Genomic DNA, 27,453 nt, shown 5'->3' on the forward strand with positions numbered 1-27,453 from the left:
TTAGCATTATGTGTGAACTATGTGACTATTTTTTTCAACATTGATTAAGATGAACCATTGCTGAATGCAACTTGTATACAAATGCTTAATGCAGTTTTATAAGCTCTCTAGATCAAGGGCAGCTGATACAGAATAACTTGTTTCCTATGTTTTCATTTGATGCTTCCTCAGGGTTATCATAACCAAGATTTGGTCAATTATTGTCTCTGGGTTCATCTGTTGCACTGACCGGTGTCCACACAACATGCTCAGCTTAGATGTGGTGATGCGAATCAGCAACTCAGTAACTAAGACAACAGAGGATATCCCAAACTTTTGTTTCGGTGCACACCCTTTTTTTTTTTAATCCGTTCAGTCATGTCCGATTCTTGGAGACTGCCTGGACAAGTCCCTGCAGTTTTCTTGGCAACATTTTTCAAAAGCAGTTTGCCACTGCCTCCTTCCTGGGGCTGAGAGAAAGTGACTGGCCCACGGTCACCCAGCTGGCTTTTGCCTAAGGTGGGACTAGAACTCACAGTCTCCCGGTTTCTAGCCTGGTGCCTTAGCGACTACATCACATTGGCTCTCTTGCATGCCCATAAGCTGCTGCATTTTCATATTGGGCAGTAGGATGGAGGCTGGACAGCTGCTAAAAATGAGAGAGAATCTGAAGGTTGGAAAAAACTAGCTACTGGCTACATGGAGACACCAGCTCTTATTCACTTGGTTCATGTTCCCACCTTTGTAAAAGGGTTGTGTAGTTGAGCTTAAAAAGCAAAAAGAAGAGAATTTATCTTTGAAATCAGGAAACCTATGTATGCTCCATTTATGATCAGAAGACATAAAGCCAACCAGTTTTGCTTTTTCTTTTTTGCTGTACCATACATTGACCCACAAGGACTTGGCAGAGACCGAAGACACTTACTGCATCTTCTTGATGCCACAGTAGAGTTATATACTAGTTCTGTTGCTCTGAATAAGTTGTATCATTCCAGTTCAAAAACTTCATTTCTTCTTCCCGATGGACACCAGCCCCAAAGAATAACAACAGTAGCAATAAGCCACTGCTGCTGTGTGGCCCAATTCATCTCTCTAGATATGCAGAAACGTGGGGTTCTTCATGGCTTTTTCCAAAATAAAATATCTATGACACAATTCCATATGTGCAGAATAATTTCTAAAGGTGTTTATGGTTCCTCCTGAGCACGATTATTATTAACAAGAGGGGTTCTTTTTTCGTACTAGTACAAATATTATCCTCTGTCTTGAACCTGAGTTCTACCAATTGGCCACTTGAATTAGCAATCTGAGACAACAAAAGGTTTCATCAAGTGAGTGGATAGATGCACCTGGGATGGATGAGAGTTTTGAATTTGATTAGGGTAGTCCAACCAATCAGTTTTGACTAGGATAGTCTTAGCAATCCGGGTTCTGATCACGTTTTACTTATCCTGATCATCCTTGCCCACGTTATTTCTCGGCGTGAAAATCATTTCCAACAACGGCTGCCTTTCATTTGGGTGCAAAGACAAGTCATTGTTTTTTGGAATGTTGTTAAGACCTTTGCCTTTTAGAGTCTGGATGCTGCACCTTCTCAAAAGGGTCACCAGGATTGCTTTCATCATGACCATGGCAATAAACTTCCCAACGCAGCCACGGGGCCCGAATCCAAACGGCTGAAAATAGCGATGGGGGACCTGCACGAAACAACAATATTTTGTTTTATTATCAATGTATTTATTGCCTTTATGTACTACCCAGTTTGCATGACTAGCTTGGCAGTTTACAGTCATCAAAATGTAATACGACAAAGTTTGAAAGCCACAATACCATTTCAGCCTTAGAAATTATAATAAACAATGGTAGATCATTCTGTCTTGGTAAGCCTGCTTTTCAAAAAGCCACCAGAGTTAGTCTCAGCCTGGTCTCTAGAGGGAGCCTATTCAGAAAGCGCTTTGCTGGCTGGGGAATTCTGGGAGTTGAAGTCCACACAGCTTAGAGTGGCCAAGGTTGAGGAACCCTGCTTTAAAGGACAGCTCTTGTCCTTCTTAGAGTACCGGAAACTGGGGAGGGTACGATAAGTTAGAGGTTGAACCTTGGAGTGTAAGCAGGTCCTTGAAGATCCCAGGTGTTCAGCTTAGCCCAAGAAGTTTGTATCAGAGAGTGATTACTCACAATGTGTTTGTACGAAGTCTTTTTTCTTAAACCAAACACGAAGCAACAGTGAGAACAAAACGAAGTACCTACGCTCTTTTCAAAATTGTCAAGTGAGAATTCGTTTGGCTTTGGGAAGAACTCAAGCTTATGCATACGCCCGATGTTCAGGATAATGTTTGTTCCTTTCTTCACGGGATAGCCATCAATCACGTCATCCTGCAAGGCTTTGCGCATGACCAAGTCCACAACTGGTTGGTATCTCATGCTCTCCAAGATGAAGTTCTCGACTACTTTTAGCTTTGGCATGTCATCAGTTTGGATGTCCCTGTCACCTTTGGGAAGCAAGCAGGACAAACCGGGTGAGATCTGTTTGTTTAACTTTTTAAAGGAATGGTTGGAGCATGTCCATATGGCTTGGGATGTAGGCAATGTTTCTGAATTCATTTTTCAAGATGTTAACGGTGGTGGTTTATTATAAAACATCCTTCCTTCTAGTGCTGGTGTAAACCCACTGAGAAGATATTTCTTCCCACTGTGATTCCTCCCATCACCTTTTTTTTTAGTTGAGGAAGTATAAGCAGGTGAATGGAAAAAGGTGCAATAAAATGGTAAATCTTTGTGTCATTCTTGATGACGTCGGAACAAAGAATTTTCCAAAGATCACCCCCCAAAATTAGTGGGAATTCTAAACAGTCTCAGAATGAGGCAGAAAGATGGGAGCCATTTGTAGCAGACTTTTTTTTCCTGAAACCTAGAGGACAGATTTGGCTTCACACTACAAAATTGAATCTAGGGGGAGACTGGTAACTACAGCTGGTAACTACAGCTGAAACCCAGTCAGGGATATATTCTGAGCATAAAACGTTCAGGTCACAATACAATTTTGTGCATTGAGTGTTGGAAGTCCTGGCAAATCCAGCATGCCTCATTAGCATGTGAATTAGCATGTAAATTGAGTTGTCCCACAATGCAACTCTGAGGAAGCTGTTTGTTGCCACTCCCACTTCCTCTCTTTCTCTTCCTCCTTCCACCCAGGCAGAAGCAAGCATGTTGCTCTGCTCTCCATTCATCAAGGCCATGTGCTCGAGCTGTGATGAAGGATTCTGCCCCTTTCTTCCACACAGCCCTTGGCAGCAAAGAGGGCTGAGGGTTTAGAGCAAACTAAGTATTTAGAAAGAAAAGAAGAACAAAGGAACTTCATCTTTTCCACCAAGATGGATGTAACAGAAGCAACAATAAAGTCAGTAAGAATTCTTTTACTTATCTTAACCTAATCTGTCTAAGCGTGTGATTCTTTATGCTTGGGAGGGCTGAGTGTATAAGATCCATAACCTGTATTTCTCTGGCATGGTCATTAAAGCTGTCTAAGATAATATCCTTTTTCTGTGTCAGCTTCTCAGCTGCATTATAAGCTCTGCTCCATTTTAGTGGTTCTAGCAGGCTACTAAAATGGCTTCACTGAGAACAAAGAACAAAGCAGTAGCCCAGTCTGATGTCTGCAAATCATGCTCCTTCCAAAATAATAAGAGGTGGGCAGGCCTTTTCCATTCCCTGCGCCTCTACTAATCAACTGGCAATCCCAGTATAAAAAGGATCATTAATTGTTTGGACTCCTTTTAACAGAAAACAAACACTAGATTATTAGAAGAACCACCATCCACCACCACCAGTGTCACTAGATACTTGCCCATCACAGTTTGTATTTCCTTCACCATTGCCGCCTCCACCTGAGGATGTTCTGCAATCAGCACCAGCATGAAGAAGAGCGTCACCGACAGTGTATCGGGGGCAGCAATTAGCATCTCCAAAACACACTGATTCACATTCTCGCCAGTTAGCTCGCCACGGCTCTGCAAAATTGAAGCAGGCAGGTCATGTCCATCAGCCTCAAGTTATCGTGACACTGGACTCCCCTCAGCTCAATGTGGCATCACAGCACAGGAAAGCTGAACCCACTATAGCAATTTGGGTTTGCCTTGCAGTGGAAGCAATAGGCGGTCTCAGATTCAACTACTGTTTGGTACCTCCAGTTAAAAGGATCAGGTAGCAGGTCACACGAAAGACTTCCACTGAAACTGTGCAGGCAATACAGAATAGATAAAGAGTCTTAGCTAATATAAAACATAGGCTGACCATATGTCCTGTTTTGAACGGGACAGTCCTGTTTTTTTAACATTTCCCGACTGTCCCATTGTTTTAATATAAATGTCAGTTTTGTCCCATTTTTTAAAAACGTTGGAGCCGATGTTGGGAAAAGCAGGAAAAAATTGAAATTGAAAAGGAGGCTGAGTTGGCAGTAGTTCTCAGTCCGGCGGGAAACCTAGAGCAGGAACCTGCCGCCTTGTTCCTGTCCTCCCGTCCCAGCTCGCCGCCGCCCTCAGCCCTCCTGCAACCTCTCCGCCCAACGGCTGCACCAGCCTCTCCGGACCCAACCATTGCCGCACCCCCCCCCCCGCTTACTGTCGATAACTTTTTTTATCATCTTTTTCATGGCTATGGAATATTACATAAGTTTAACCCCGTCCTGTTCTGCCATCCCGATGTCCCGTTTTCGTCTCAAGGAAATATGGTCAGCCTAATAAAACAGCAACTTCCAATGGACCCCCACCACCACCCCGTCGATTTCTGTTATTTGTCCACATTGCTGGAAAGCAAGAAGATGTAAATGATTGCTCCATCAAGATTACCTGGGCAAAAATCAGCTGTGAAGAAAAATCCATATGTTCCTCCAGCTTCTCGATGGCGGAGAGCTTCTGTCGTTTCTGCTCAATTAAGAGTTCAATGGTTTCTTTCAAATCCTTCCTGAAGGAGGGGAAATCCAGTTCATCCCTAAATATCTGCAAACGTTCTGTGCCTATGTGTAAGTACCACTGGAAAAGACCTAGGTGGCTCTTCTAATAAAACAATTGAACAGGCAAAAATTCCCAATCCCACCTCTTGCAAGGGGGTAGTGGGTAGGAATTAGACAGCACACGTCCCAGCCCTTCACAGATTAACCCTGTGGAGAACCCTCAGACTTTGAATGGTAAGTAAATTCAAGAGGACAAATCTTAGAATAGAGCCCAACTCCTGAAGACTTCATGGATACACCTATGTAATTAGCAACAAGATGGAAATGGTTTTTCATTGGCTTCTTCCAGGATTTTTCTTTATGTTGCAATCTAGTCCATAGTTCTGGAATTTTCTGGTGGCTTTCCATTCAAATAGTAATCAGAGCTGAGTCTGCATAGCTTTTTCAAGATCAGCCAAGTTATCAAGGGGCAACCGCTTTTGACAGTCAAGAAGCTTAAACATACCCCAAAGAGTTTGTCATTGTCAGATTAAGACTGAATTCATCCATTCCCAATCACCTACTGTACATTCCAAATGACTTATTAAATAAATCACAATTAAGAGAGGTCACCATTATACTAACCAATGAACTACGGAGTATATAATGGGTGGGCATCTGGAAGAAACAATGTGGGCAAAACTCATGAAAAGATGACTTGTTGAAAGTGACATGGGTGTCTGCAGTAAACTGAGATTTTGCCCAAAAGATGAAATGGGCATTGTGATGCAAGAGTGAAAGGCAACGTTTGTATCACAATTTGTAATGCTTATTTTGTCACTTACTCTTGATGATCCCCATGTTATGTGTGCAACTTTGGAAATGTACTTACAGAAATTTATGGACTTGGAGAATTATGCATGGAAATGCATATTTTATGCATATTTTACCCCTCCTGAATTCACACATTAATGTGGAAGCAAGCTAAATGAAACTGCAGTTGCGAATATAAGAAACTGAATGAAATCAGTACAAGCAGCGTCTTCCTTCTGTCCTTTTAAGTTGCCGTGCTGAGCAAGTTCTCTCTCAGACAGCATGATCCACAAATGTATAAATGCTACTTACGCAGACTTCTCATACTTCTTGTAGAACCAAGAGATCTTAAAGAAAATGTCAGGTTTCAGGAGAAGCGCTTGCCAAGCGTCAAAGTACTTTTTGATTTTGAGCACAATGGCATTTCCTGAAATTATAGGAACAAGATAGGTTGAGTCCAAGCTATAAATCCAAGTTTGAAAAGGAACAGTAATGTCATGGGCTGTAATGTAAAGTAAAGATCCTTGATATGTTCTGGATTGTACTTTTTTTCCCCATCATGACATTGCTGTTGCCAATTCTGGCCATAATTTCCAGGGTTTACAAAGGGACTTGACACCAGAAAAATCTCTTGGAGATCAGAAGCTACCTCAGGAGCAACAACCATGCCTCCCTCTAAGAGGATTCATTTCATTCCCCCTCCCATCCAATTTTTGCCCCCCCCAACAAGGAGTCACTATTGTATCCTGACCTAATCTTCTGATGCTTTTGTCTTCCGCAGTTTTGGCTGAAGAAGCATCCATGTTCATTTCAGAAGACCAAGAACTGTGAGCATATGTATGTATATATATATATATATTACCATCAAGAGGAATGCCAAGAAAAAGTTTGTTTGAAGTGTCAAGCATGATGTGCCTCATAAGATTCAGAGTGTTGACATGTCCAAACTCAGTGGTCACTTTCTCCAACTGGTCTAGGTGTGCAATTGTTGATTCAACACAGATGGCTATCATCCGCACAAGACCCGGTCCAGAAAGGGCTGAAATTTTACAAATATCCTGATTATGCTTCTCCCTCATCTCTCTAGGCAATTTACAGGAATAAATGTTAAAATAATAAATAATTGCAAACTTAAAAACAACTAAAATGACCACAGCCCTGAAACCCATCAAACTAAAATAGTTCCCACTTAGAATATTAGTCTTCTAAAAGTGAAGCCAAAGACCAACAGAGGTGGAACAAGCATCTGCTGGAGATGCTTTAATTAATTCTAGACTTCACAGCCTTAATGGTTGCCTCCAGCTACATCTTCTATGGAAAACTGAGCCACAGAAATGCTTTTTTAGAACTTTCTTGAAAGCTATCAAATACACTGTTTTTCTCTAACCACAGTAAGGAGCTCACTGCAAAGCTGAAATGTAGTCTTGAAGAAGATCTGAGGTGCCATTGCACTTATACCCAGAATTCCCTAACTGACTAAGGAATTCCAATAGGAGAAAATCTGTAGCTCAGGGTTGAACTGTGGAGTCCTTGGTGCTCTCTGAGCTTGGTTGTTGGCTTTGGTTGCAGACGTTTTGTTGCCTGACTAGGTAACATCATCAGTGCTAGTGAGCGTGGGGTTTGTTCCTTGTTTATATACAGTGTGGGGTTTGCTCCCTGTTGGTAGGGGTGTGGTTTTCTCCTTGGTAGTTCCTTGATTCAGGTGCTGTTTTCAGCTTGACTGTTTGTCTGGTGTTAATCCCTGCTTATCTGGGTGTTGCCTGCTGGAGGGGAGTTCTATGTTCTGGTCTTTTTGTTTCCTTCTTAGCCTTTTTTATTGTCTCTTTTGAATGGTATGTAAATGTGGTTTTTCTCTATGTGTCTATTCATGGCTGCTTTGTCTGAATGCCAAGCCCACCATGAAGGCTTGGGCATGAAATCCCAAGCATTTTGGGATTTGGCTTGGTCTAGGAGGCTCACAGTTTCCCAGTTGAAACTGTGGTTGAGTCTGTCCATGTGTTGTGAGATTAAGGAGTTTTCATTGTGTCTTCTGACTGCTGGTTGGTGTTCATGGATGTGCTCTGCTAGTCTTCTGCCTGTCTGTCCTACATAGTGACTGTTACAGTCTTTGCACTGTATGTTGTAAATAACTCCTGTTTTTTCTTCTTGGGCTACTGGGTCTTTTGGTTTACTTAAGATGTTTAAGAAGTTTTGGTTTACTTAAGATGTACTAAAGCCCTCCAAAACATCCTAAGTGCTCAGAGAGCACCAAGGACTCCACAAGACTAAGGAGTGCTGAGGATCAAGCAGAAGAAGGAGGTTTGGACCCAAGTCATTAAGGCTTTGAAAAGTCCTACTATGCATTTCACCCAAAATAAGCTGAGTAATGAATTTTAAGTCCAGAGTAATATCATATTAAGTAGTAGCAATGTTTCCTTTTGGTTGAGTTTGACTCCTCTAGTTTGAGTTCCCCTTGCACAATGTTTCTCAACCCCAGTGATTTTAAGATGTGTGGAATTCTGAGAGCTGAAGTCCACACATCTTAAAATTACTGGGGTTGAGAAACACTAGACGAGTATATAAAGCATCTACCCTAACTTGCTGTGCTCCAGAGATGGGCAATTCAACTTCAGAACCTTCATTTATAACTTTCCCATCTTTTACCACCACTTTTTCTCTTTCTCTCCTCTTCCTATTGAAAGGCCATTCATGGGGAAAGACAGAATTGCTGCACAATGTTTGGGGATTAACTGAAGAAACACCTAATGGGCCACAATATATTGCTGCCTGAGTTAGAAAAAAGGAAATATTTGCAACGGTAATAAAATTCTATTGTTATGCAATGGAGTTTTAAGTAAAAAACAATGAAACAGGCATCTCTACCTACAAACATGCCCAGCTAATTATCTTCTGAGTGTATATCTTTGCTTAAATTACAAGAAGAAAGAAAAGCTATTATGACCCGTCAGGTCAATCCTGATGAATGGCTGCCATGAATACCTGTTGTGCTTGAATTTTGCTTTCCCTCCATGACCTAGATTTTGTCCTGTGGTCCAGCTCTAACTTGCTGGCTATCTCACTTGACCTAATGATAAAACTAGTCATGCCACCAAGTCTATCCAACTGGATTGCTCTCTCTCTCTCTCTCTCTCTTTCTCTTTCCCCCCCCCTCTCTCCTTATATACTTTAGTTCAAAAACAGACACAAAGGCAGAGTCACAGTGGGAAGACCCAGCTTGATATATTTACCCTTTGTGAAAAATGGTCGGATTTCTTTCCAGAGAGTTGGGTTATTATTAAAGATGATGCCATTTTCATGCATGCCAATGCACTTTAAACCAGGTTTGCTGCCAAATCGAGAGCTGTAGTGTCCATGTTTCATGACGTGGAACATGCTTGATGATCTAGGTGGTAGAAGAAAAAGATGTTTCATCAACAGCTTTTGTCTGTTTGCCCAGATTTCAGTCCCTAAGGTAGACCATGTACACATAACTGAATGGGTCCATGGGGAAAAATATTCAAAATTCTACACTTGGTTAAATTTATGCCTTAGTTATGATCAACTAAAATGGTACAAGAGAATGTGGAAGCTTGCAAGAACTCTCCTCTCAAGGGCTGTGGAGCATCTCTTTTATTTGTTTATTGTTTTAATAGGTTGGATTGTTTGCTCTGGACTTAAACAAAATGCAAGAATAAAGCACTCTGACTGAAATACCTCTTGGGTCAGCAAACTGTCACTGAAGATGTCATGAGCTGAGTTGATTTGCAAAAGGTCTGTACTTTTATTAAGATGTGGGCCTTCACTGAAATTTTGGGTAGCTTCCGTAATGCCATATTGTTCACTGTCAAAGCAGCAATTTAAGAGGCAGGAAAATCTTAGTGCCATCCCTGGTGTTTAAGTTTAAAAGACAGCTACTTGGTAGAAACATTCAGCCCCTTATTTTCAAAGCCAAGCAGAGTGCAAAAAAACATTCTGAACTCTGGGCTTTTAATGGTAAGATTTCTCATCCTATGTTTAGGAAAAGGAAGACGAACACCAAGGGTAGGTAATGAAAGTGATAATATATATGACTATTTTGCTGCGCTCAGATGAGCTAGAAAATTGGCTTCTCGGCATCTGTGCTTGGATGGATGCAGACAGCCACAATGCTGAATTCCCTTTAGAGGGCGATAGAAGCTTAAAAATGTCAGGGCAATCATTAAAAGAGAGAGAGAGAAAAAAATCAGCAGCCAAGTTGCAGGGGGAAAAAAAAAAAGAGGGGAAGGGATGAACTGCCCTCTAAATTAGAACCATGCTAGGTAGAAGAGGCCACAAAACAACCAATGAGAACTTTCAGGGCAGGGAGGGAAACAATTTGGGTTAGTGAGGTTGGAATAAGATTATTGCTCTGTGGCAGAGCACCAGTTTGTGTAAAAAAAAATAAATCCCAGGTAAGAAGTCCCAGATATGTTTAGCTTGGAAAATATGATAGGGAAAAGAGATGACCATTCTTTTCAAACACTTGACATGCTGTCTTCTAAGGGAGGGCCAAGACTGCATCAAGAGGTAAAGTAAGCTTAAAGTTCTAGGAGGGAAGATTTGGAAGATCTGAGATCTCAAGACAAGGAAGGATTGCATACAGGGTGGTTTCAGGCCAAGACTGAGTAGTAGGCTGACCATATTTCCTTGAGGCAAAAACGGGACATTGGGATGGCAAAACGGGGCAGGGCTGGGCATGGGCTGGATCGGCAGGCAGGAACTTCTCTGGTTTTCTCAGGCTGGGACTCTTCGGATTCCTCCATTTGTGAGAGGCCAGGCTGGGCTGGAGAGTCTAGCGAACGGTTGTCCCCAACAAGCCATTCCTCTTCTGGCTGTGCTTTTACGTTCTTTTCTTCCTGCCGTTTCAAGGCAGGATCCAATCGGCTGGCCTTTGATCACCGCCTATCAGCTGATCCTGTTCTTTTCTTTTTAGGTTTCCCACTGGGTTGAGCTCTGCGGCTTTTTTCCTGCTGTTTCTGCTGAGCTCCCCCTCCTTCCACTCAAAGTCAGACTGCATTCTGACAGGTTCGCGGGAACTTTCAAATTTTTAAGTAAGGTTTTTAAGAAAATGGGATAAAACGGACATGTATATTAAAATGATGGGACAGTCTGGAAATGTTAAAAAAACGGGTCTGTCCCATTCAAAACAGGATGAATGGCCAGCCTACTGAGTAGGCACTGGCAAGGGCACCAAAGCTTAGTGCCACCCCTAGTTGTGAATCATTATAAAAATGCAGATCTTCTCATTGGCAGGTGGGGGCGCTATCAGTCAACATGGTCTAGGCCCTCCCTGTACCCTTGAGCTGGCACTAGCTGGATAGTCTTCACTGACTTTGAGGACTGCATTTTCTGCAATTAGCAAAGGAAGCTCACTGTCCTAACAGCCAGGAACCACGCTGAGACAAGGAGTAGGTCTCTAGTGTTTTATTACTGCTACATAACAGAGAATCCTAACAAACTGAAGAAGCATGGGAAAAACCCAGACATATAAACCCTAAAGACTAAGGCGGGCCCGATCTGTGTCTCTTTGAATGGCCACCTAATTCCTCAGTACTATGCATGCGCTTTACAGCCTGGATGGGAGCCCCCTGCTCGCCATCCTCACTCATGACACTCACTCACCTACACTCACGCTCCACCAGAACTTGAATTGGTTGAATACTTTACTAGCATGACATTTGTCAGTCCTTCTGTCTTTCCTGCATCTGTTCCCAGTTCCTGTAGTTACCTGGCTTTCCTTCAAGGACATGGGAGTGGGTGAAGCTTAATAGTTTCTGTATCCCTTGGAATAAGAGGGAGGTTCTTCTTTAACACCAGTTCAGCTAAGGATGACTTCAGCTGGTCTCACTCATGGGCTGGGTATGAGATGAAGGCAACATCTTGGGAGCCCAAGAGAAAAAAGAGGTTGCCTGGGCATGTTAGGACACAACCAAGCTGGTTGAAGGACCTGTGATTCTCCATGAAAGAAGATGGTGCATGACTACATTTGGTGGGGCTATCTGGCAAACTTAGAAGAGCAGGTCAACCAGCCTTTCTGACCTGATGCCCTCCAAATATGTGGGATTAACTCCTGCTATGACTCATATTTGGAGAGCACCAGACTGGGAGAAGACTGAAGTGCCATGTTTGCTGCCACATGTGATATTTCTTGACTTGCAGGGAAAATCTCATTTTTATGTCTTCCCAGGAAATGAATTGCCTCTCTCAAAAGAGTGCAAATTTAATTCTACAATCAGTTCATCGAATGAACAAGAGAAGACCATAAGCAGAAAGATCTCACAGGCTTTATTGCTCAGCTGCCCCTTTGACCCCTTATTCATGGAGAATAAAGATTTACTTGCTAATAATGAGGGTCTCTTCTCCATTGATCCAGACTCTCATAAACTCTCCATATATCTTGTTGTAATAATTACAGGCGCTGCCCACTCCCATCCAGATAAATCTCCCGTGAGAAATTAGTGGGCCAAGTCCCATACAGTAGCCGGGCCCTAAAAGGTAATAGGAAGAAGGTCAGTTAGAAGGGAAGGAAGGAAGGAAGGAAAAATCAGTTAGGGATTTTATCAGCAGTAAACGTAAGACTTCAATCATGAACCCTGTGTTCACCCAACCCACTGAAAGATGGGGTATTTCATCCTGGCTTACAGAATAAACCACCCCGGCCAGATTCCACAAAAACAATAAGCCATAAAATATGGTTTATTAACTGGAATGGATGAGGTCACACCATATGCTAAGCCACAAACTAACAAACCACATTAATGCTTATAATGTTGTCTAAGGGCAATAAAGGAGAACTTTACATGCCCTGTAGAGAAGGCTGAGTTGGAAGTATAAATGTGGGGTAGGAGTGGGGAACCTGTGATCTCCAAATATTGCTAAATTACAGCTTCTGCTGTCTCCACCAAGCTGACCGATGGTTAAAGATGCTGGAAGCTGTCGTTCAGCAACTTTGGTAGGACCACAGGTTCTCCATTCCTGGCTACAGCATACATTAATACTATGTAAGCCAGTGAACTAAATATTAGCATATACAGAATCTGTTGCCAGTCACCCTGTTGGAACACTTCATTCTCAGACCTGAGATGAACCCAATGAACTCAATGGAACACACTTTAACAGCAGCACCTGGTCAATATGTGTTGACTTCAGAAGCTAACTAAGGTTGGCTCTGGCTAGTACTTGGACAGAAAACCACCAGGAAGTTCCAGAACTGTAGACTAGGCTGGAAAGTCAAAATCCCACCCTGGAAGAAGGCAATGGCAGCTGCTTCCATAATGTTGCCAGGAAAGCTGTGTCGATGCTTGCAATCCCCTGCAATCAGGTTTGATTTGAGGGCATCTTTGTATTGCTTTTATTTAGAACAGCCTAACTTAATTTTGATTTAGCTTTGACTTAATGTCACCAGCTCCAAGGTCATGATCTGTGGTTGGAATTCAACAACCTGTTCCCTCCTCCTGCCAGCCACCATATGTTTCTGGAAATCCTACAGGCAGGACAGAGAGACCATAACCCGCTGTGTCCTTTGCAACAGCCTAGTTGGAGTTTCCTTTTACCCTAACAGAAGTCTCTATTTGCACACGATGGAGACAGTCCCAGAGACCCTTCCAAAACCAAGCAGGTTCTTTTGCTACAGAGGGGCACTCTTTACAAAGTAGTCACAGTGGCTGTATTTGCACACTCTGCCAAACCCTGAACACAGTGGCTCTGTTCACACACGATGCTATGCCCAAACAAATAAACCATATTGTGGTATGATGTGATAGCCTGGTTCACACAGCAGTGAAAATAAGACAATGACTAGGTTTATTCACAGAGTCACAAAATGTCTAAATTAGCTCAGTTTAGCATCATGGGTGAACTCAACTAGTATTGTGGGCAAGGATCCTCTTAGTTATGTTTGGATATGGAACTTATTACAAGCTCCATCCATACACATCTGCTGCTCCACCCCACCCTTCTGCAGTCTAATTTAGAAGTAAGGAGAAAAGCATTCCTGTATCATTACTATTCAGTCACTGGGAGTTGGAAAAAGCTGATCTACCACAAGTCATCTGGAAATGCAGATCTTTTCCCACCAGCCTCTGTCCTGACCAATTGCCCCAGGGGTGGCAAAATTTTTCAAAGAGCAGGGCTGGTTATTGTCAAATCTGGTGTCCTGTATGGCTGGGCAAAAATGCCTTCCTTTCTTAGCTAGGGTTAAATTCTTCCTGCAGTGGATGTATGATTCAGGCTTAAAACAAAACAAAACAAAACAAAACAAAAACCTGAAACCTAAAACAGAAAAAATAGCTTTTAGGGTACAGCTTGAAAACTGGATTTAAGCAGATGTGCTAAAACCAACAGTTTGTGCTGTTGATGCTCAGTGGCTGTGGATGCTGCCTTCATGTTTCAGTAGGGCCAATGAGTCAATGCTTCTAGCAATGCTTGTGCAAATAAATATTTTTCGGACCAAGGCACTAATATCCGTGTAGAAATAAGTTTCATTGAATTCAATGGGAATTCATCTCATATAAAGCTGCACACATTCAACCTAAGGAGGCACGCTTACCCAAGAACAAGCCCCATATTATTTAGTGGGATTTACTTCTGAGTAGACATGTATAAAGCTACACTGCATATTACTCCCACAAAAGGAGTACAGGAAGTGATAACATGTCATCCTGTGAAAGCTGCATAGCATGTTCAGTCTCCAGGAACAAACAGGTTAGCATTAACCAAGCATAGGACGTGTTGTCGATATAATGTCCAGATCTTTAAAGGATCAGATCAAACTTGCTGTGCGAATACAGCCAATGTGAAGAGGCAGATGTTTAAACTCTTAAAAATGTAACATGTTTTGAGCCCCTCAAATAGGTATTCAAAATTATTTTGATCCACAATTGAGAAAAAGAAGCCACAGCAGCTTTCTGGATTTAAGACATACCTCCTTATAGATTGGCTTCACACCTCACACAAAACTGTGATTGGTTTGACCATGGTTTGTTGAAAAAGCCAGCATTGGCTGGGTTCACAGAACATGCTGTGCCACAAACTATGGTTTATAAAACATGAGGGCTGGATTCCAGCACCCGCCTAAGCCAAAACTGAACAAAGCAAATCCTCATGAATTCTCATGATGAGTCAAAGTCTTTGGAAATAGGTGACACATAAACTATAGTAAATAATAAGACAAGTCAACTGAGTCACACCATCACTTGCCATTTCTTAGTCTTCTTTAAACAGGAACATTTTTACTTAGCCCACATTTTGAAAAGGGAAACTTGGGGACATGCTATACGTTGTGTTTTGAAAAACCTACCTGGTATGGAAGATGTTTCTTCACAAGTCCATATCAGGAAAAGGAATCCCATCAAGAGCAGGAGCGGTACAGTTGCTACTGCTGGGATGCTTTCGGAGACCACTTTGGTGATATTATAGTGCATTGGATTCAGGGTTTCCAGAAGCATTTTGTCCACATCAATCTGTTCGGCTGTGGGTGGAAATGCAAAGAAACTTCCAAGTATGGAAGAGGCTGAAAAATTCTACGGTCAGCTTCAACTGATGTCTTGCTCCCCTTTTGTTGATCCTGCCACCTAATAAGCCCTCCTCCACGATTCACTTTGTTTTATAACAAGGGCAGAGCTTCAGATTAGACAACACAAGCAACGTCAAAACAAGGGTAGAGAAAAGATTCACTTGTCCTACAAAACAAAGCATTTCTGACCTTGGTATAGAAGCCCAGGTTGCTCGCAACACTTTATGCCAATGGAGTTCCTATCTCCGCATTACCCTTGAATGGTCTGTCATGAGTAGACCTGGGATATGATGCCAAAGTTGTCATCAAAGCAAAAGAAATTAAAGTCTTTGTTGTGGGTTGAAGCCCCAAATCCATCTTTTAGATGGGTTAATTTGAACATCTGTGGCTAGGGTTGTGAAATGTCCTTGGATTTCTCAGATAATCGAATCTATTTCCAAGTGCATCTTCTAGATGAGAAATAGACAAGATTGGTTATTCTAATTCACTTCTCGGTAGCTTTTGCTCTGAAACTTAATTTGTTGTGTTATTTGAATGGAATGGAAGGAATGGAAAATGCTGGGAGTCTGAGTTTGCTCTTGCTGATGGAATGGGCTTCTGTTCATCATATTTTTTCCCCTGCTGTTAGAAGAAAGGGGGAGAGTAGTGTTCTTGATTACTTCTCTATAACACTGGGGAAATCTATGGAGACATACTGGATCCTCTAATTTAAAGGGAATCTCTGCTAGTTTTGATTTCCTTTCATGCATGGAGAGTAGATTTAGGATCAAAGCTGATGAAATAGTAGCTCAGCACTTTGGAAGTGACATCCTACGATGTCAACTGTTGATCATTTAACCCTGCAGTATTGTCAGTGTTTCAGACAAAGCTCTTTTCTAGCCTTACCTTGAAAAACCAGCACCTGAACTTGAGAACTGTGTCATGGAAAGCACATGCTTTGCCACTAAGGTGTGGATCATCCTGTTTCGATCCTAAAGTGTTTATAATCACATTACAGGAAATGTATTTCTTGCAGACACCTGCCCTTCTATGAACATTGCTAGAAAGGCTGTTTGCTGCAAATGGAGTGGCTTAGGAAAATATGATATGATATTGAAGAATTCTGAGGGGCAACAGAACAACCTGGGCTTCATTGGTATACATGATTTGTAATATTTTGAGTTTGATTTAGACTTAATCACAGCTGGAGCAAACCAACTGAAATCTATCAGTTTTAAATTAGACACATACCAGACTTGTTGTTTGTTTTCCCTTTTTGCTGTCTACATTCTGACCATCATTCTAAATATTTCTCTTGTCCTTGAATTCCAAATAGATGTGAGAGAAATGGAGCGGGTGGGAGAAGAAACTTCAAACACGGGGAGAAGGAAAGGTTCAATTTATTGCTGTTAATCACACATATCTGAGTCCTAAAAAGGAGGAGGGAGCAATGGATCTTGGCTGCTAAACATGGTTTATTAATTAAGTTCACTTCTGGCTTGTTAGGGGCCATAAACCATAATTCTGGGTTTGGACATCATTTTCTAGTTTATTAGTGCAAGGGGAGAGCTGGAGTAAATATAAGGTAACATTACAGACATAGGGATCTGTAGCAAACCAAGATGGTCCCCAGACAATGATATGCCTGCAGTGATGTCATAAGGCAAATGCCACCTTTGCCTACTTGTGTCCTGATGTCTGATGCAAGTATGTAAATTGCACTTTTTGCATCACATTGCTTTATCACTTGGCCCCTGCTGACCCCTATGATTAAATTTGGCTAAAAATATATTTCAGTTCAGCACAAATTTGTTTGCTTATTATGGAATTCTAGACAGCTCAACAACCATAATGATCAGGGGGGCATATACAGTACATTTATTAAAAATATATGTAATACAAAACAAAGCATTACAAAACTTTAAAAAAAATGTCCAAGGGTTTACTATGTGATGGCCAGCATGTGACTGTTGAAAAGCTACCAATCGAAGCAAAAATTTGTAGCTCAGGGTTGAACGATGGAGTCCTCAGTGCTCTCTGAGCCTTGTTGTTTTCTTGCAGACGTTCCATTGCCAGACTGGGCAACATCTTCAGTGAGAAGAGGCAGTGGGCCTTGCTCTCAGTTTATATACCATGGCTTGCCCTGCTTGTGTTGGTGGGGGTGTTGTTCTCTCCTTGGGAGTTCTTTGATTGGGCTGTTGTTTGCTGCTTGGTGGACAGACTGAGTTAATAGTTCCTTGAATATTATTGTGCTGTTTGCTGGTTCATCTGGTGTTAATCCTAGTGTTGATTTTTGCATACCTGGGTGTTGATCGCTGAAATAGACAATAGAAAAGCCAAAAGACCAGTACGCTCCCTAACCAGCAATCAACACCCAGATATGCAAAAATCAACACTAGGATTAATACCAGATGAACCAGCAAACAGCACAATACACCCTAATTATGGGGTTGCACTGCCCCAGACAGACCCGGTGCGTAACTTGGGGGTCCTCTTGAACTCACGACTCCTGCTCAAAGAGCAGGTGGCAGTCGTGGCCAGGAAGGCCTTTGCGCAACTTTGTGTTGTGTGCCAGTTGCGCCCTTTCCTGGACTGAGAGGCCCTCTGAATGCTCACTCATGCCCTGGTCATCTCCCATATAGACTACTGTAATGCGCTGTACATGGGGCTACCCTTGAAGAATATCTGGAAGCTACAGAATGTGGCCGCATGGACAATCTTGGGTGCCCCAAGATTTTCACGCATAACACCTTTGTTGTGTGAGCTGCACTGGGTCCCAGTTTGCTTCTGGGTCCAGTTCAAGGTGTTGGTCATCACTTTTAAAGCCCTACATGGCATGGGACCAGGAAATTTGAGGGACTGTGTCATCCCTATTACATCAACTCGCCCCATCCGGTGATGCAGGGAGAGCATGTTACAGACCCCATCTATAAAAGAATTCCATCTAGCGGGGTCTCGGAAGCATGCCTTCTCTGCTGTAGCTCCCACCCTTTGGAACATCCTTCACCCAGAGGTGAGACAGGCCCCCTTGCTCCTGGACTTTCACAAAAGATTAAAGACCTGGTTCTGTCTGCAGGCTTGGAATGGGAGGTGGAATAATTACACCTGGGGATGGCTAGCACCGTAAAGTGATTATGAGGGGCCTATTACACTCAAGGACTGATTAAGATCTTTTTGCCATGTAGATTTTATTATATTTGTACTTTTACGGTATTTTGTCTTCAGCAAAGGATCGTTACCTTGTCGTGGTGCTGGAGCTTGAGCACCTCAATGATGCCATGAGCTAAACCATGAAGGGCCACCCAAGACGGGAAGGTCATGACAGAGAGGTCAGACTAAATGCGATCCCTGGGGAAGGTAATGGCAACCCACCTCAGTATTCTTGCCGTGAAAACTAAATGGATCAGTACAACCAGAGATATGTCGGTATACCATCGGAAGATGAGACCCCCAGGTCGGAAGATGGTCAAAATGCTACTGGGGAGGAACAGAGGATGAGCTCAACTAGCCCCAGACGTGATGACGCAGCTAGCTCAAAGCCGGAAAGACGGCTAGCGGCCGACGGTGCTGGTGGTGAACGGCGAATCCGATGTTCTAAGGATCAACACACCATTGGAACCTGGAATGTAAGATCTATGAGCCAGGGCAAATTGGATGTGGTTATTGGTGAGATGTCAAGATTAAAGATAGACATTCTGGGCATCAGTGAACTGAAATGGACTGGAATGGGCCACTTCACATCAAATGACCACCAGATCTACTACTGCGGACAAGAGGACCACAGAAGAAATGGAGTAGCCTTCATAATTAATAGTAAAGTGGCTAAAGCAGTGCTTGGATACAACCCAAAAAATGACAGAATGATCTCAATTCGAATTCAGGGCAAGCCATCTAACATCACAGTGATCCAAATATACGCCCCAACCACAAATGCTGAAGAAGCTGAAGTAGAGCAGTTCTATGAGGATCTGCAGCACCTACTGGACAACACGCCTAAAAGAGATGTTATTTTCATCACAGGAGACTGGAATGCTAAGGTGGGCAGTCAAATGACACCTCGAATTACAGGTAAGTATGGCCTGGGAGAACAAAACGAAGCAGGACACAGGCTGATAGAATTTTGCCAAGACAATTCACTCTGCATAACAAACACTCTCTTCCAACAACCTAAGAGATGGCTTTATACATGGACTTCACCAGATGGACAACACCGAAATCAGATTGATTACATCCTTTGCAGCCAAAGGTGGCGGACATCTGTACAGTCGGTAAAAACAAGGCCTGGAGCTGACTGTAGTTCAGATCACGAACTTCTTCTTGCACAATTTAGGATCAGACTAAAGAGATTAGGGAAGACCCACAGATCAGCTAGATATGAGCTCACTAATATTCCTAAGGAATATGCAGTGGAGGTGAAGAATAGATTTAAGGGACTGGACTTAGTAGATAGGGTCCCGGAAGAACTCTGGACAGAAGTTGGCAGCATTGTTCAGGAGGCGGCAACAAAATACATCCCAAAGAAAGAGAAAACCAAGAAGGCAAAATGGCTGTCTGCTGAGACACTAGAAGTAGCCCAAGAAAGAAGGAAAGCAAAAGGCAACAGTGATAGGGGGAGATATGCCCAATTAAATGCAAAATTCCAGAGGTTAGCCAGAAGAGATAAGGAATTATTTTTAAACAAGCAATGTGCGGAAGTGGAAGAAGACAATAGAATAGGAAGGACAAGAGACCTCTTCCAGAAAATTAGAAACATTGGAGGTAAATTCCAGGCAAAAATGGGTATGATCAAAAACAAAGATGGCAAGGACCTAACAGAAGAAGAAGAGATCAAGAAAAGGTGGCAAGAATATACAGAAAACCTGTATAGGAAGGATAACAATATCGGGGATAGCTTTGACGGTGTGGTCAGTGAGCTAGAGCCAGACATCCTGAAGAGTGAGGTTGAGTGGGCCTTAAGAAGCATTGCTAATAACAAGGCAACAGGAGACGACGGCATCCCAGCTGAACTGTTCAAAATCTTGCAAGATGATGCTGTCAAGGTAATGCATGCTATATGCCAGCAAATTTGGAAAACACAAGAATGGCCATCAGACTGGAAAAAATCAACTTATATCCCCATACCAAAAAAGGGGAACACTAAAGAATGTTCAAACTATCGAACAGTGGCACTCATTTCACATGCCAGTAAGGTAATGCTCAAGTTCCTGCAAGGTAGACTTCAGCAGTTCATGGAGCGAGAATTGCCAGATGTACAAGCTGGGTTTAGAAAAGGCAGAGGAACTAGAGACCAAATTGCCAATATCCGCTGGATAATGGAAAAAGCCAGGGAGTTTCAGAAAAACATCTATTTCTGTTTTATTGACTATTCTAAAGCCTTTGACTGTGTGGACCATAACAAATTGTGGCAAGTTCTTAGTGGTATGGGGATACCAAGTCATCTTGTATGCCTCCTGAAGAATCTGTATAACAACCAAGTAGCAACAGTAAGAACAGACCACGGAACAACAGACTGGTTTAAGATTGGGAAAGGAGTACGGCAGGGCTGTATACTCTCACCCTACCTATTCAACTTGTATGCAGAACACATCATGCGACAAGCTGGCCTTGAGGAATCCAAGGCTGGAGTTAAAATCTCTGGAAGAAACATTAACAATCTCAGATATGCAGATGATACCACCTTGATGGCTGAAAGTGAAGAGGAACTGAGGAGCCTGATGATGAAGGTGAAAGAAGAAAGTGCAAAAGCTGGTTTGCAGCTAAACCTCAAAAAAACCAAGATTATGGCAACCAGCTTGATTGATAACTGGCAAATAGAGGGAGAAAATGTAGAAGCAGTGAAAGACTTTGTATTCCTAGGTGCAAAGATTACTGCAGATGCTGACTGCAGTCAGGAAATCAGAAGACGCTTAATCCTTGGAAGAAGAGCAATGACAAATCTCGATAAAATAGTTAAGAGCAGAGACATCACACTGACAACAAAGGCCCGCATAGTTAAAGCAATGGTGTTCCCTGTAGTAACATATGGCTGCGAGAGCTGGACCATAAGGAAGGCTGAGCGAAGGAAGATCGATGCTTTTGAACTGTGGTGTTGGAGGAAAATTCTGAGAGTGCCTTGGACTGCAAGAAGATCCAACCAGTCCATCCTCCAGGAAATAAAGCCAGACTGCTCACTTGAGGGAATGATATTAAAGGCAAAACTGAAATACTTTGGCCACATAATGAGAAGACAGGACACCCTGGAGAAGATGCTGATGGTAGGGAGAGTGGAAGGCAAAAGGAAGAGGGGCCGACCAAGGGCAAGATGGATGGATGATATTCTAGAGGTGACGGACTCATCCCTGGGGGAGCTGGGGGTGTTGACGACCGACAGGAAGCTCTGGCGTGGGCTGGTCCATGAAGTCACGAAGAGTCGGAAGCGACTAAACGAATAAACAACAACAACGGTATTTTGTAATGTAATGGTTTTATATTTTAATTCTGTTTTATTGTAAGCCGCCCAGAGTCCCCCCGTAGGGGTGAGATGGGCGGTGAATAAATTTGTAAAATAAATAAATACATAAGGAACTATTAACTCAGGCAATCAACCAAGCAGCAAACAACAGCCCAATCAACTAACTCCCAAGGAGAGAACAACACCCCCACCAACACAAGCAGGGCAAGCCACGGTATATAAACTGAGAGCAAGGCCCACCTCCTCTTTGCACTGAAGATGTTGCCTAGTCTGGCAGTGAAATGTCTGCAAGAAAACAACAAGGCTCAGAGAGCACCAAGGACTCCCCTGTTGAAAAGCTCTATGACATGACAAAAGACAACCTTCCTCCCTGATCTCTGTGTTGCTTACCTATGCCATCACATGAAGCTGCAGTGTGTGGTCAGCATGGCACGTGAATTCATGCGTGGAACAATATCTTGTTATCACAAATACTGCTCTCCAGAATCATCCTCATCCTAAGCAGCACTAAAATCATGAAATAAGAAGTCACCATTTCCTTGAACGATGACCACTGTTTTGATGACACTCAGTGAGATGAACTTGGTGACCTTGAGAAGTCTTCTCCAGATGTGTTGGAACTATATTGCCCAAGTTTCTCAATACTGGCAGTCCCACCCATATATGGACACCCACTTGGGGAAAGCTGACCTCCAGGTGAGAGAGAGTGAGAGACTGTGGGGAGTCTGGGAAAAGGATAGAGGTGATAGCAGTGAATGAGTTAGTTGAGGGCTTATAAATGGCATATCAGCTCAGGTGGGGAGAAAACAGGGAGAAAGCATCTCAAAGTTTCTCAAACCTTAATTAATTCATTGTGAAGAGGCTGAAGGCATTGTGAAGAGGCTGAAGATATTAAAGGCAAAACTGAAGTACTTTGGCCACATAATGAGAAGACAGGACACCCTGGAGAAGATGCTGATGCTAGGGAGAGTGGAGGGCAAAAGGAAGAGGGGCCAACCAAGGGCAAGGTGGATGGATGATATTCTAGAGGTGACGGACTCATCCCTGGGGGAGCTGGGGGTGTTGACGACCGACAGGAAGCTCTGGCATGGGCTGGTCCATGAAGTCACGAAGAGTCAGAAGCAACTGAATGAATAAACAACAACGAAGAGGCTGAGAAGTTCCTATTACAGTTTCCAAGCTTCTGCATTTACCTCAGAGCAACATTAAAGATGCCTGACTGAAATATGTATAGTTCTTGCCCACCTGTGTGGGGCTTGACAAGGAGTGACAATAGAGAACCAAGAAGACTGGAGCCTGATGCAGAATTTGTAAATACTTATGGGGGGGGGGGAGAATTGATTACTGCATGTGGTTTAATCATTCAACTTTTTTCTGACTGTGAAATCCAGTGCATTTGTTTCTAGAATGGAACTCAGGGTGCCATTCACAACTTCTCCAGGTGGTCTCCCATCTAGATACAGACCAGGCTAAGATTTGCTAATTTTAAGAAATTTCATATACTTTTTTTTTTTTACTACAATACTGCTCTAACCTGATGCCCTTGAAATATATACATTTTATCTTCCAAAGCTGACAACTTTCACTTGGATGTGGGATACTGGTGTGTAAAAATTAATTTTGGTATGGTCTTCCTTACTCTTTAATCTATGGCCCTGCTTATCAGTGGAGAAGGGAATCAAATTCTTGAGTTCTTTCACTGCTTCAGGAATGATTGCAATGCAGGGTGGCAGCCAAGGGCACACTGTAAGAAAAATGCACAAGAAACAGGCAGAGGTGTGTACATGATGCATGATGATGAAACAAAGAAATGACTATGGCTGGGTGCACTGCAGACAACAAGCAAAATCTTATGTGTTTGGTTGGAGAGGGTTTCAGTTGCTGACCATTCACTTTATAGCCATGGCTTTTGAGTTGCAGAGAAGACAGTTCCAAAGAACTTTTATGGTGGAATAACAAACTGAAGGATTGTTGTTTATTCGTTTAGTCGCTTCCGACTCTTCGTGACTTCATGGACCAGCCCACGCCAGAGCTTCCTGTCGGTCGTCAACACCCCCAGCTCCCCCAGGGACGAGTCCGTCACCTCTAGAATATCATCCATCCATCTTGCCCTTGGTCGGCCCCTCTTCCTTTTGCCTTCCACTCTCCCTAGCATCAGCATCTTCTCCAGGGTGTCCTGTCTTCTCATTATGTGGCCAAAGTATTTCAGTTTTGCCTTTAATATCATTCCCTCAAGTGAGCAGTCTGCCTTTATTTCCTGGAGGATGGACTGGTTTGATCTTCTTGCAGTCCAAGGCACTCTCAGAATTTTCCTCCAACACCACAGTTCAAAAGCATCGATCTTCCTTCTCTCAGCCTTCCTTATGGTCCAGCTCTCGCAGCCATATGTTACTACGGGGAACACCATTGCTTTAACTATGCGGGCCTTTGTCGTCAGTGTGATGTCTCTGCTCTTAACTATTTTATCGAGATTGGTCATTGCTCTTCTCCCAAGGATTAAGCGTCTTCTGATTTCCTGACTTCAGTCAGCATCCGCAGTAATCTTCGCACCTAGAAATACAAAGTCTTTCACTGCTTCTACATTTCCTCCCTCTATTTGCCAGTTATCAATCAAGCTGGTTGCCATAATCTTGGTTTTTTTGAGGTTTAGCTGCAAGCCAGCTTTTGCACTTTCTTCTTTCACCTTCATCATAAGGCTCCTCAGTTCCTCTTCGCTTTCAGCCATCAAAGTGGTATCATCTGCATATCTGAGATGGTTAATGTTTCTTCCAGCGATTTTAACTCCAAACTGAAGGATACTGAACGGTATAATCACAGCCTGTGTGTATGTGTGGAGATGCTACAGTATAGATCTACTTCACACAATTTGCTGAGCCATAAGGCAGGGATGGTGAGATGTTTTTATGGCTTAGCCTGAAGGGTGAACCTCATTATACTTTGACAGGATCCAAATGACAGTCACACATCCTATGGTACAGCAGGTGGTCATCTCTTTAAAGAGCTGTTCAGGAGCAATCCTTTCCTTGAAGGGCTGTTGAGTTTGAATCCAAAGACAGTGGAACTGATAAGGAGGAAGTTGAGTCTGAATCTGAGGACAGCGAAGCTGATAAGGAGGAAGCTGAACATCAGGAGATTAGGCTGAACACCAAATATACAAGATACTTGGTCACTGAATTACTGACTTGCAGGATATTTCACTAGCACAGGTAATACAGTATCTCATTTTTATTTAGAGTATAGTTTCTGAGGTTGACCCCATGTCTTTAGCAGGAGATATTTCCAAATCTGCATCTTCTCCCCCGCAGAAATATTATCTTCAAATGAACCGGGCTTTTACCAATGTTGAGGATAGTCTGGCCAATATGTCCCTGTGTGGTCAAGATTTAATTTGTTATTTAAGGTCTGAGTCCCCACTGCAAGCACATACATATGGGAGTCATCATTTAGCAGCAAAAGTAATTTCATGGCCAGTTTCTCCCTGCCTTAGGTATGTCCACTGAGCCTGTGTTTTCATTCAGTGCTTTAGCCTCATGAAAATATTGAAATGACTCATGTGCTTGTTAAGATGGAGTGTACATTTTTATTACATCCTCATTCGAAATGCTGTCAGGAAATTTCACAAAAGGAACCAGTTCTATGTTGACAGAGCAGGTCTGTTCCCTGCTTAATGTGCAGCAACATTTCCTGCCGATATTTTGGAGGTTTGAAGGAACAGCCAGATGTCTTGGAGATCATACAAGTGCCCCCTTTCTTGTATTAATGGAAGCTGAAATCCTTCACAGCCAAAAGAAAAGCCATTCCAGGAGGGACAGAAAAAGGAAAGTCTAAACAATACTTAGAGGGAGGTGTGCGCGCGTGTGCATGCGTGTGTGTGTGTGTGTGTTAACTATGATACAATTAAGGTCAAGCCCAGATACTAGTCCTGAAGGTCAGCCACGTGCCTTGGACAGTTTACGTGCAATATGGAGGGCTGATAGTCGAATTTCTGTCCTTCCGGAGTTTCACCATCTTTTTCTTCTCCTGGGAGTGAGTTTGTTTGTTTGTTTGTTTGTTTGTTTATTTATTTGATTTGATTTGATTTCTATAGCTGCCCATCTCAACAAGTGACTCTGGGCGGCTTACAACAATAAGACAATAAAACTATTAAAACTATTATAATTAAAACAGTTAAAATATAACTATCAGGTTGAATGGGATTGCTTAATTATTTCAAATTATGTTGGACACTCTGGTCAAAATGGCCCAGCCGGATCCTTGCAGGTCCAGAAACTAATGCAAAAGAAATTTGTGACCCAGATTCCAGAGTGGAATCTACAACAGAAATTCAGAATTCGTATTCTGGATCTATAACACAACGTATTACACATGCACACAGCTAAAGGGTTAAGTGCTTTAATGATAGCATCTTTTCCAAGGAGAGAGAGAAGAGAGAAATCTACAACTGGAGGCTTTGCGTGCCTTTCCATCTTGAGATGTAATTTTCCCAGCAATATCTTCCTCCCTCCAATCTCTGAAGCAGAAGTAATTACAACAGTGTTGACTCTTTTCCAAAAGAGATCAAAAACAGCCATCATGAACCAGGAGCTCCCCGAACCAATAGTGTTTTACTTCTGCTCTTTCAGTGCCCCACCACTTCCTGGACAAGTCAGAATAGGGCAGGGAGTGGGGGCTATTAGCTGACCTGAAACTTTCCTAGAAAAAAAAAATCCAAAATACCTGCTCTCATTAGATGAGAAAGATCAGCTAGCAAATATCTACCTCTATTTCTTTTGGGAGGGAAAGCGGGAGGAGAAACTGGCTTCATTCTTTCTAAGAGGTGCCCACTTTACAGAGTTTCTCTGTATTTGTCAGGATGGCTTCAACGAGCTGCTTTAAAAAGATATTTTTTTGGTGGTGGGGGGAGGATGAAAGAAAGTTCAGTTGCATTGGCAAAGGAGTCTTTAGGCAAAAGGACAACCTCTGGCTCTCTTCTACTGGGTTGTTTTGGAGATTCGAATTCCACCAAGCCCTAGCTGCAGGAGACACTTCTGAACTTAAGCACAGGGACGACAGATACGGAGTAGTTTAGTAGCAGGACATCCCATTTAAATAAAAACATTCATCATACTGTTACCTTGAAAGCAGAATGTGAGCTTCGCCCAACCATCAGTGAATGCTAGCAGACATTCATTGTATTTGAAGGAAAAGACAGATGGATTAAGGTAGAAAAACCTCACTTATAGCTAAAGTGAGTTGTGAGGAATGGGAAGTGAGAAAGAGAGAGAGGATGTTCCCTTTGACTCTTAAACATACAGACTCGTTTAGCTAACCATGAGCCAGGTGAGAAATAGACACCGCACAGCAACTCAAGACACTTCCTGTTACTGGGTAGGGTTCAGAATCATCTTAGGTGCCAAGAGTTGATGAAGTCCTCAACAGATTGCTCTGGGGGTTCACACGACACTTTCTTGTGGAGTTGTCCAGTGTTCTCCTCCATCCATTTTTTGAAAGAATAGGGTGACTTCTGATGACAGGGGATTTAAAGAGAGGACAGTCCAAGGGCAATTCTTGGTTGAGCATCCACAGCCTCCTGGATCCCAGATATACTGCATCAGTCACCTGGAAGGGAGAATAGGCGACTCCCCTGGCTTCAAATGGAAGGGGGAGGGAGGTAAAGCAGCTGGGGATGGACAAGGAGAAAAGAAAGAAAGAAAAGAAAAGAAAAGAAAAAAGCATCTCTTTCTCACTTCTGCCAAGGTTTGGGATTCTTCAGAAGCTCCAACACTGGAGCTTTCTATTACGTGGTTCACAGAT

The 27,453-nt window shown here is 42.7% G+C and overlaps 1 protein-coding gene across 1 annotated transcript; it reads right to left on the minus strand.

Annotated features, from left to right (window-relative positions):
• Positions 1-1,421: 1,421 nt before the first annotated feature.
• Positions 1,422-15,162, minus strand: LOC134504670 (aromatase). The gene is made up of 9 exons (XM_063313971.1): positions 15,015-15,162; positions 12,054-12,204; positions 8,947-9,101; positions 6,582-6,758; positions 6,032-6,146; positions 4,824-4,938; positions 3,824-3,986; positions 2,227-2,468; positions 1,422-1,676 (listed from the first exon to the last, which is right to left on the minus strand). The coding sequence occupies exons 1-9, from the start codon at positions 15,160-15,162 to the stop codon at positions 1,422-1,424; spliced, it is 1,521 nt and encodes a 506-aa protein (XP_063170041.1).
• Between the last annotated feature and the right edge of the window lie 12,291 nt (positions 15,163-27,453).

This window comes from Candoia aspera, chromosome 13 (assembly GCF_035149785.1).
Source record: "Candoia aspera isolate rCanAsp1 chromosome 13, rCanAsp1.hap2, whole genome shotgun sequence".
NCBI lineage: Eukaryota > Metazoa > Chordata > Lepidosauria > Squamata > Boidae > Candoia > Candoia aspera.